The following is an 11,286-nucleotide window of genomic DNA, read 5'->3' on the forward strand; positions in this document are numbered from 1 at the left end:
TTACTGGATAAGGCAATTTACCAATGTCAGTCCCATTGAAAATGAATGTAGGAAAGTTGATATTTAACGTTAAATTGTGCCAATACTCTAAGTAATGTGGAATCAGACGATAAATACCCCAGAAGGCGTGAATTTTTGAAGCAAGTTGAAATTTGAACCGTGTAAATCGGATGTACCGGTATTTTGTGGGAGTGGTTTGACGACAAAAAAGTGAGGAGAATAAAATGCTATAGTAAGTAAGTAAGAATAAATAATCCAGCATTCCCACAATTAAGATGGATTTGCCTTGGCGGAGGTCTCTTGCGTGATCTTCAATACTCAATTCACATCGTACCGGATCCGTCCATGTGGAGGTTGCGGCAAGATTGGCGGAAGGTTCCAGACAGGTGGCGGGCGGGCGGCCCGGCCTCAGGGCCTGCTGTGGGTGGGCGTTGAACCCCCGAGAGAGGTGCCAAACTGCCCGCCACACTCCCACAGCCTCACCTCGGCCGCAGTGCATGGGCGGGTCGTGGCACGGGTTCAAGCCCGGTTCGCTCTGCCCTCCACTTGACACAGCAACTGCCTGCTGCACATATTTAACCCTTCAGTGGACTTTGGGAACCAAATATGGACGATATTCAAATGATGTTGATGTATATTGTTTTATCTAACCTTCCTCTTATGTTGTTTCTCGGATAGAGCGGATAGAGCTACAACGCCACCGGGTCAATTTGACCCAGGGGCATATTTTGTGTCAGATACAAGAAAAATCCCGGATAGATCCCAGATATTAATTAGATGATGTTGGTTACACTTAAACTAAACAGAAGTTTCATATTGAAAGTGAACTGAACTACAAACAGCGCGGGTCAATTTGACCCGCAAAATAACAGAGGGTTAATGGCTCAACTTCACATTGTTATCTGGAACTAACAAAATGGAACAGATGTTAAAAACAAATTAAAATGATAAAATGTGTATACTGAGACATAATTCATGATAAAAGATCATTTTAAAATTGGAATTTTTGTAACCATAATTGTGTTGTTTTTTTTACACTTTTAAATAAATAAATATTAATTAATTGATTAATCATTATTTTTATTTGTTTTAAGTATTTGAATAATGCATTATAAAATAAAACATCAACTTATAAAATTATATTCAATCATTTGCAAAAATATATGCTCAATATCCAAAATATATAAATATTTAAAGAAAGAAGAAGAAGAAAAAAAACCCTTCAAATGTTGGTTAAAATGCTCATTTTGCTTCTAATGCTCGTTACAGTGAGGAGATGTCAGGACTCGGTCGAATCCCTGAAAATCATGCGTCTTTGTTACATTTCAACGAAATTCGCGACAATGCACTCCCATATCCAAAATGTTCCAAATATGAGATCTAATCAACATGAGTTGCAAGCAATCCTTCCGATTGTGTGAATAAGTCACACCGTCGAGTGTTGTCCAAACAAGGAGAAGAAATGGTCAGAGTGAGGTTCTCACAGCTGAGGTGTGAAGTGACACCTTGAGCCTCATCTCTTCTCAACAGCGTGAAGGCCTCGCACCTCGACTCACTACGTCATCGTCATTACACACTCGTCATAGCGCATGGGAAAAAAAACAAAAAAACATTTGTATACATAGAGTAATGCAATGAGACGCAGAGTCATGATCGAGTTTAAAAACACAATAAACATGTTTCGCCTCAATTTTGGAAATATTTTAAAGATTTTTTTTTTTTTTTGACAAGATGGATTTTCTTTTTTCTTTTTTTTCAGGGAAGCTTTTATCTTCCTTTTTTTTTCTGGAGAGCTCAGTATTGTTCATTCGGTAATTTTACCAATTTGACATGTCATTATCATTGCTTAAGATGGATTTTCAACGTCATCCGGTTACATCAAGGGTGTCAAACATACGGCCCGCGGGCCGGATCAGGCCCACAAAGGATTTAATCCGGCCCGCAAGACGATTTTGTAAAGTTTAAAAAAAAAAAAATGTCGGACCAATTAATCAGCCGGCCATAATCAAAACATATAAATTCGTAATTTCTCAAGCAGTCCTCAGTTGAGCAATGCACGGAATCGTCCTGGATGTCATTATTTTACACACAACTTTAAGTTACAGCTTGTATAAAAAAATAATAATCATAGACCAACATCAATGTGTAATACGACACAAATTCAATAACCGGTAACACTAATACATATGACAAGTTTGAACGTCCTTATAACTTCATTAACTGCGCCACACAATGCATTCTGGGAACAATATATATGCACAACCGGAAGATTGAACTTGTCTGGAACTCATACGTGTTATTTTTTGGAACAATATGATAACAGTTGAGCTCCGTAATTTAGGGCTGGCCCACAAATAGCGAAAATCTGCATATAATTGTTTTTAAGTTATATACCATTATTTTACCGATCCGGCCCACTTGGTAATATATTTTCCTCTATGTGGCCCCTGAGCGAATATGAGTTTGACACCCCTGGTTTACATGGTAGCGCCTCCCACTTGAGATCCGATCTTGAAGACGAGGAGAAACTACTGAGGAGCAAGATGGGACAAATGTTTGCGGAGACGGCAATTCAAGATGATGTCACGTTATCGACGCATGTCACAAATCAATCATCTCAATTGTCACCAACACAACGTTGTCCGCAAAAACTTGCGTGTAACCATCAGAATTGTTGTGTTTTCTACATGTGGTCAATTGCATTTGAGAAAATTACATTCTAATAATTATAGACTTCCAATGCATAGTATTTATAAGCTATTATATTATATTATATTATATTTCTGTATTAAACACACACAATATGTACATTTAAATTAACCATGGAAGGACAAACACTAAAGATGAACTATTTCATTTGAAGTCCTGCTCCGTTTACGATCCAGCGGATGCTCGGCCATTTTTATACGTCACCGCCGAGGAGCTAATCGATTTCTGCAAAGGAAACGGCGGCGGTAGACTCGTTGCACATACAATGCCAGCTTATGCTAGAGAAATGTGGTTCAAATGCTCAAACCTAAAAAAATAATAATAATAAAATACAAATGTTAGGGCGGCTTCTCACGTTGGGCAGCCCAAGAGGCACTTCTGTAGCAATCATGCTCACTAACACAGATTTGGAAAAATTCACAACAATTTGAGTTCAACTGGTAGAAAATGAGAGCAAAAAAAAAACAAAAAGGGAAAGAAGTGTGACCCAGTGAATGATGTTCTTTCTTGTTGACAGGTCTTGTCTTATGTTTTAAAATTTGTCAAGAGACTACAAATCTAAGTTAGCTATATGCTAAATTCAGCACATTTGCGCAGGTATTGTGTTTAAATGAAAAGCGGCACGGTACTTTGTCAACATTTTCTCGCCGTTGTCATCTTTTGTTTCCTTTTTTCTCTCCGTTTTCCCAAAAATCATTATAAAATGATTACATCTATGCTAACTTTAGCTAGGATTAGCTAGCAGTACAGGCTAAGTAACTACGTATGCTAACCTGCTTATTTATTTATTTATTTATTTTTACCCAACTTTCCCAAATAGGTGAACACGGCCAATAGATGATTATTATTTTTTTAAAGCTAACTCTCGTGACCCTTGAGGAGTTAAGAGAACGGAGGGAAGCATGACAGCTAACTTCAGCATTTTCACAAAAGATTAGCTTGCTCGCAACCGTACTGTCTCATCGCTTGTTATCCCTTTGCTCACTTTTCTCGAGGTGCGCGCGCGAGAGCGGCATCCCATACAAAAATAATCGGGACATGTGCCAAACTCATCTCTGCTCAACCAGAGCCACCAAACCCAGAAAGAGAGGGAACAAGTGTTTATTGTTATGAGGAGGAGTCAAAATTCACACCTCTGCTACTGCTGCTGCTGCTTTTCCCAGCCATGGCCACTCGCGATGTCTGTGTGTGCTTGTGTGTGCTTGTGTGTGTGCGTGCGGAGGTGTCACTTGGCACCTTCTGGACTTCAGGCCTGGACTTTAAAAAGGCTGCAGCTCGGGAGCAGAGCAGCACAAAACTGAAAGCCCGCTCTCGCTCGCAACATGGCCAGCAACACGTCGTCTTCCGCCGTGCTGGAGTACAGCCTGCACTACCAGCCGTGGTTCTCCGACTCGGACCTCTCCGGAGTCTCCTCGCCGGACACCCTCTCCCCGGACTCATCGCCTCTTCTTACCAAAGGCGGCAAAACGGGATATAGTTCCCGCCTCGGCGTGGCCTCGCAGGGAACGCCCGGGAGGGCGGCGAGGGTCCGGAGTAAGCAACGCGAGAGCGCCAGCGAGAAGGAGAAGCTGAGGATGAGGGACCTGACCAAGGCTCTGCACCACCTGAGGTCCTACCTGCCGCCCTCGGTGGCCCCCACGGGCCAGACCCTCACCAAGATCGAGACCCTGCGCCTCGCCATCCGTTACATCTCCTTCCTGTCGGCCCAACTCGGCGATGCCTCCTCCTCGGCTTCCTCCTCTTCCTCCTGCTCGCCGTATTACTACAGCAGCCCTCCGCAGGCCCCCCGCGACGTGGACGCACAGCAGTGTCAAGGGCAGGCCGCCGCGTTGCATTCTGGGAGCTGTAGTTTTCCTCACGTGCTGCCACCGGGAAGCTCCACTTGCTCCTCCTCTCAGGTGAAAATGGCTGCCTCAATTCATGACAAATCATCTATCTTTCTATCTTTCTCTCTATAAAACACAATTTTCTGTATTTAACACAGATTGAGTACAACAACGACTACTACTGGATTTGACAACAACCGCCGCCGCCATCCAACGACTACTACTGCCTCATTGTGAATGGACTAATTTATTGTTTTTATATAGTTCATATGTCTTTTGTATTTATGTGTAAATATGAATATGTGCAACATGCTATTTTTATATGTTTTTTTTACACCACTATTTATAATAAACTGGTGAAAAATGATGACAAAAGAATTCAAGAGTGCTCACTTGAATAAAAAACAAATTTCCCATATTGTTATAATCATTATTATTATCATCTATTGGCGTATCTTATACACTTCTTGCACTTGATGTCATTCAATGAAATCCAAAGGCCAGTGAGTGTACAATGACTTTGCACAGAGGGTCATGAAATAAGCACAATATATCCAATTTGGGGGGGGGGGGGGTTCTGCTAGCCAAAAAAAATAAAATAAAATGTAACAAAATATAAAATAAAGAAATAAAAGGAAAAATACATAAATAAAGAGGTAAAAAATTTAATAAGACGAAATGAAATAGCAAAATAAAATAAAAATTACAAAACACAATAAAACTAATGCAAATAAAAACATTAAAAAAGCAAACAAAATTAAGAAATTAATATATTCTAAAATTAATCAACAACAACAACAAATGAAGTAGCAAAGTGCTCATCGCAAAAACTAATTAATAGAAAAATGATAAATAGAATGTCCTGTGGGTGTCTCAGCCAAAGTCAGCTGGGATACGCTCCAGCTCACACCCTATTGATGACAAGCACTACAGAAAATTGATGGCTGGATAAATGGATCATCCGTCCACCATAGAGGAATGGTCACTCGTCAACCCCCTGTTCCAAAGTGGAATAAACGCATCAACAGTGCCCTCTGTTGGTTGTCGCCAAGCAGTGTACCACATTGTGCCTCACTACGTGGATGGATGGATGAATACGATACTTGACGTCAAACACGAAAAAACTTCATTTAGGGTGATTTGTGATCATTAAGAAGAAGAAGAACTCAAATGACGCACTTACTTTGGGCGGCATGCAGGTTAGCCTCCGCTGCTAGCCACTTTAGCTATTCAGCAGTGCGACTTGAAGACTCCTCCAGTGAATACGTTCCAAAACAGTAGTACGTCACCAACTATTCACTTCCAGTCGCTTTTGAAGCGGGCCGCTGCAACATGGAGCTATTTGTCATTTGCAACAACAACAACAACAAAGCGTTACCGGGAACCAGAGGTGAAGAATTCAGGTCTACAAAGTAAAAAAAAAAAAAAACTGCCACAGATTAGCTTCAGCCACAGGTGCGTCAACTGTCAACCCGCAGGTAATGAGCTTGTTTGTGAGTAGAAGCACCTGCGGAGAAAGACAAACTGTGGCTTTAGACACACACTTTCTGGACCTGGATTCTCCACCTCTGGCTCTATTTGGACAATGTGTCCATTTAAATCAGGGAAAAGTATTAAATGAAATTAAATGAAATTAAATTTAATTTTGCGCTTTAAAACTAAAAACATGTACAAATGTGTGAAGGTGTAGGATTGATTTGAATTCCATTTTCTAAATGTGCATCAAAAATCTCAAAAACTAAAATGAACTCTGATACAAACTAGTGAGAACTAATCAAAAATTAAATATAAAATACAAGAAAGTGATCACCAGGCCTGTAAACTTGCCATATATATATATATATACACTACATTAAATATATATATATATATATATATATACACACTACATTAAATATATATATATATATATATATATACACTACATTAAAAAAAAAAAATATATATATATATATACACACTACATTAAATATATATATATATATATATATATATATATATATATACACTACATTAAATATATATATACTGTAACTAAAAATACATATATTTTATGGCAATGTAATTCCACCAGTCATCTTTTTTGTTTGTTTTGTACATTTTTGTTTTTTTGTGTCAGTTTCTAGCTCAGTAGTTATGTCACACTTTCCTTACATTCGTACTGTTCTGTGACGGCATCACACACCCCAAAAGCAAAAGAAAAAAACCAAATCACACCAAAGACGTGTACAGCTGGAAGAAAGATTTGGTTTGGCAAATTCGATTTAATTTTTCTATGCATTTTTTATGGTTTCTTGTCATGTGATGTCTCCACAGTAAGATACAAGAGGAGGAAGTGAGATTCGTATTGGAGCAATAGGCGCAATCGTGAAAACCCCACAAGTGTGATTTTCATGTCATGTCACCACAGAAAACAAAAGTGTAACGTCATAAATGTTTTTAACCTGCTATTTCTACAGACAGGAACAAAAAAATTGCACTGATGGCCACAGAAGCAGAAATGTAAGCTACAGCTTGTAGCAAAATTGATTTAGCGCTTTCATGCTAACGTAGCTGCGCAAACAACAGCGCTCCTCGGCACCGCTGAGTCTAGACACGAACTCTTTGCTTTCACATGCACATGAACTTCTCGCGTGTGTTTAGCTTAGCCTTATTAGCCTCATTTTGATATGCGGGCTAATAACACAAAACTCTCGGCCCCCTTTCAGCTAATTAGGCCTCAGGAGGGATGAAAGGGTTAACGCCGTTGTGCTGATCGCTCCATTAGGACACGTGAGTAAACAACGCTGGCTGCTAATGTGGATTATAACACGCCGAGCGCATCCTGACGCTCCTTTCGCTTCATTAGGTGCAATGACACCCAAGCGCTGCCCTTTCAATTCCACATCATGTTTATTGTCGCGCTTGCAACGGACACTGAGAGCCGTTGCTAATATTTTTTAGCTTTATTAAAACACTAAATCTGTGTTAAGAGTACATTTGTACTTCCTGTGTTTTTTTTATACTTAAATTTGATAGTCCATCCATCCATCCATTTTCTGTACCGCTTGTCCTCACAAGGGTCGCGGGGGTTGCTGGAGCCTATCCCAGCTGGCTTCGGGCAGTAGGCGGGGTTACACCCTGAACTGGTTGCCAGCCAATCGCAGGGCACACAGAGACGAACAACCATACTCACAATCACACCTATGGACAATTTTGGAGTGTCCAATTCACCTGCCATGCATGTTTTTGGAATGTGGGAGGAAACCGGAGCACCCGGAGAAAACCCACGCAAGCACGGGGGAGAACATGCAAACTCCACCCAGGAAGGCCGAAGCCCGGACTTGATCTCACAACCTTTGCACTGGGAGGCGGACGTGCTAACCAGTCAGCCACCGTGCCGCACTTAAATTGGTTCAATATTAGTCACTACTGTTGTTGTAAGAGGTCAAGCAAACAAACTGCACAAGCCCCAGCGAAAAACAAACCTGACTTTGGTCCTCCGCTGCCCTCGGTCTTGTTGTTCTTTTCTCTTAAAAGCGCGAGGAGGAGGCGTGAGGCCCTCTAAATAACAGGGCGACACCTCAACCTCCAGCAGGAGACAAAAAAAAGTCACACGTCGTTTTGTGGGAACGCTTCTCCCTGCTCCAATACACACCAAACCAACTGACGCCTGATCGATATATAGATAGATAGATCAGCAACAGCACTGGAAATAAGGAAATGAACAGACAATCACGGAACGTCAAGGCAGCGATTAAGGCAAAGGGTTCAGATAATGGATGGAAGGATGGATGGATAATTAGCACCAAAAAAAAAAGCATTTATTACAGTAGTTAGAAAACAATCAACTTTTCAAACATCAAATTCCGTCAGCATCAAATCGGACAGATTTTTAAGCCTGAAGCCCTTAATGATGTCATCATACACAAGTGGAATGTTGTCTTGTGATGGTTAAATGATGATGGCAGGGAAGCTTGGCGCATGTTCTGCTCTTTTGAAGTGCAAGTGAGGGTCCCTGGTCTGCTCAGGTTGTCAAAACAAGACTTGAAGTGCAAAAGGCAATCACACCCAACAGCTGCCGCGGCACACTTCTTCCTTTAATTCGTCTTCCACGCATCATGGAACGATTCAAATCAAATAATACATTTAAAAAAATCCACCGAGTTTTTTTTTTTTTTTTTAATGATGTTTTGTGTTGTGTCTACTAAATATATGAAACAGTTTTAAGTTCAATGCCAGTTTATGAAGTCTTTCCAGAAAGTGCTCCTTTTATATACCAACATATCACATGAAAAGCTTTAACATTTTTTCATCGCTAAATATTATCTTCCCTGCGGACCCGCACACGCCACAGTTTCTTTGGGGAGGGGCGGAGTTTTTCGTACCTCATTTGAAGTCATGTGTTCGTTTTTTTCAACTGTGGCTCTCGCTTTAAGCTCGTGCACGTACTCCCACGCGCACCATGAACGAGCCTGACACAGATGCTGCAGTTACGCTTTGGGCCAGAGATGGCAGTCGCGAGTAAAAAAAAGTGACAAAGATCCTAAGGGGAAAAAATATATAATTTTACCCTAAATATTTGTATAGATTAGTCCTGGAATATAGCTGAATTTTGTAGAAGAACACAAAAAAAAAAATAATAATAATAATAATAAAAATAAAATAATAATAAATAATAATAATAATTTAAACTTGAACTTATTTTGGGCTTATGTTGAAAACATACTGATCTATTTTTGTACGAGTAGGTTCTTGGCGTGCTTTCAAAATGTAATATTTTTTCATGGTTAATGGTTATGGAAATTTTAAGCCTGAACTCTAAACACTTTCATATTGTTTTAGTTTAGCAGGGATTTTGTATTTAAAAAAATGTTGCATGTCGTTGAAAAGCGACATATTTTTGGACTCACACCGAAATATTCAGTTTATTTAGTTGTTAGCTACCCTAAATACTTTGATTTGATTTTAGAAGGAACATATGGGAAAAACGCGTTTAATTTCGTTATATATATATATTTTTTTTAAGTGTTATTTCATTAAGCACTTTTTGCAAGAATGTAGCGCAACTGTTCAAAAACCGTACAAATGTGACTATGAAAGTTTCCTCCCAAAATGAATCACATCATAAAACAGAATCTGAGGTGGAAAGTTGTTTGCATTTGCAGTCCCGGTCCTGACCACAAGTCTGTTGAAGCCTTCCCATGCTTCTTGGGAGTCTGGAGGTGTGAATGCATCTTATTTTATGATGCTGTCTGCTCGCACCTCAGCCCAGGAGCTGGAATCTTTCCCATGGGACCCCCCGGCTGAGGTGCGAGGCCCTCTTTCTCAGCGAGTCTCCGAAAGGTGCAACCTCGCACCTTCCGCCACATATATATGGAGCCAGCCTTCCCCGTCTGTCCTCACAATTGCTCGATTTTTTTTGCCGCAGAGCTCATCGCCTCACTTGAAAGCGTCCGACATGGAGACTTCATTCCAGCTCCACGACAACCAGGACAATTTCTCCCTGGAGTCTCTCCTGGAGAAGTCCTACCCGCTGTACGATCTGGCCTCGGACCCCGGCTACTTCAGCGCAGGCCTGTCGCCCACCTCCTCCGAGGACTCCTTCTCGCCCAACCTGGCCTTGGACTCCTTCTTCCTTAGCCGTCCCGCTCCATCTCCTGTCAGGAAATCTCGATCCAGGTACCCGGGCAAGAAGCGGCAGACGGCCAGCGAGCGAGAGAAGCTGAGGATGAGGGACCTGACCAAGGCTATGCACCACCTGAGGTCCTACCTGCCGCCCTCGGCGGCGCCCCGGGACCAGACCCTCACCAAGATCGAGACCCTGCGCCTGGCCGCGCGCTACATCGCCTTCCTGTCGGCCCAGCTGGGTCTGAGCGACGAGACCCTGGAGCAGAGGAGGAGACCCTCGGGCCGGGCAGAGCCACCGCAGACACTCAGCCAGTTCCTGGGTCAACGAGAAGAACCCTGCGACCCGGCCACCGCCCAACAGATCTTCACCGGGAACTACAACTGTCAAGTATGTAGACCGAGACATTTTCCATGTGGCTTCAAAACTTCTAACTATTGTTTAATATTATCAAGCTACACTCTAAAAATGAGAATTGTTGAACCTATTTAAGATTACAAATTGAATTGTTGACCAATAAAAACAAAAAAATGGTAACACACAATTTAATTCAAATAATTAATCAATTTAATTATGAGTTCATTCAACTTAATGTAATCAGTTAGGATTCATTTTATATTTAATTCAATTGAATGTATTATGTTTAATGAACTTAGTTTACGTTTAATATTAAAGGTTAATATATTCACTTTGGATTCACTTAATTAAGTTTAATTAATCATGAGTTCGTTAAACCTAATATAGTCACTTTGGATGAATTTTGGATTAGTTTAATTCAAGAAAACATATTACGTTTAATGAATTTAGTTTAAGTTTAATATCAAAGTTTAATATATTCACTTTGGATTCACAATTAAAGCTTCTTTTTTTTTTAAGTTGGTCAACAAGTCAATTTGTAATCTTAAATTTAATTTGAACTCAGGATGTATTTTGCACAAAAAGATTAGATGTTTTATTCGGCTTTTTATTTGGGCTGTTCTGTTTTTTCATTGTGAAAAATTATTTAAATAATGTTCTCAAACCTCATTTTAGTTTAGTAGTAGATATTGAGTAAACAAAAAATAAAATTAAGAGTAGAAAACGAACACATTTATGGTCATATTTTAGAAAATATTTCATTGTGAAATATTAGCTTTAACCCTG

At 40.3% G+C, this 11,286-nt stretch overlaps 1 protein-coding gene across 1 annotated transcript; it reads left to right on the forward strand.

Moving 5' to 3' along the window:
- The first annotated feature begins 4,017 nt into the window (after positions 1-4,017).
- On the forward strand, positions 4,018-4,747 carry LOC147176631 (mesogenin-1-like). The gene is made up of 2 exons (XM_086072028.1): positions 4,018-4,607; positions 4,694-4,747. Exons 1-2 carry the CDS (start codon positions 4,032-4,034, stop codon positions 4,724-4,726), a joined length of 609 nt encoding a protein of 202 aa, XP_085928154.1. The 5' UTR covers positions 4,018-4,031; the 3' UTR covers positions 4,727-4,747.
- Positions 4,748-11,286: the final 6,539 nt, after the last annotated feature.

This window comes from Leptonotus elevatus, chromosome 3 (assembly GCF_054856555.1).
Source record: "Leptonotus elevatus isolate MCC_2025b chromosome 3, RoL_Lele_1.0, whole genome shotgun sequence".
In the NCBI taxonomy this organism is placed as follows: Eukaryota; Metazoa; Chordata; class Actinopteri; order Syngnathiformes; family Syngnathidae; genus Leptonotus; species Leptonotus elevatus.

What these genes read in the sequence shown, in the direction of transcription:
- LOC147176631 (XM_086072028.1), top strand. Translation starts at nt 4,032, where the DNA reads ATGGCCAGCAACACGTCGTCTTCCGCCGTGCTGGAGTACAGCCTGCAC. An exon ending in CCACTTGCTCCTCCTCTCAG is followed by an intron (nt 4,608 to 4,693) that starts GTGAAAATGGCT and finishes TATTTAACACAG; the next exon opens with ATTGAGTACAACAACGACTA.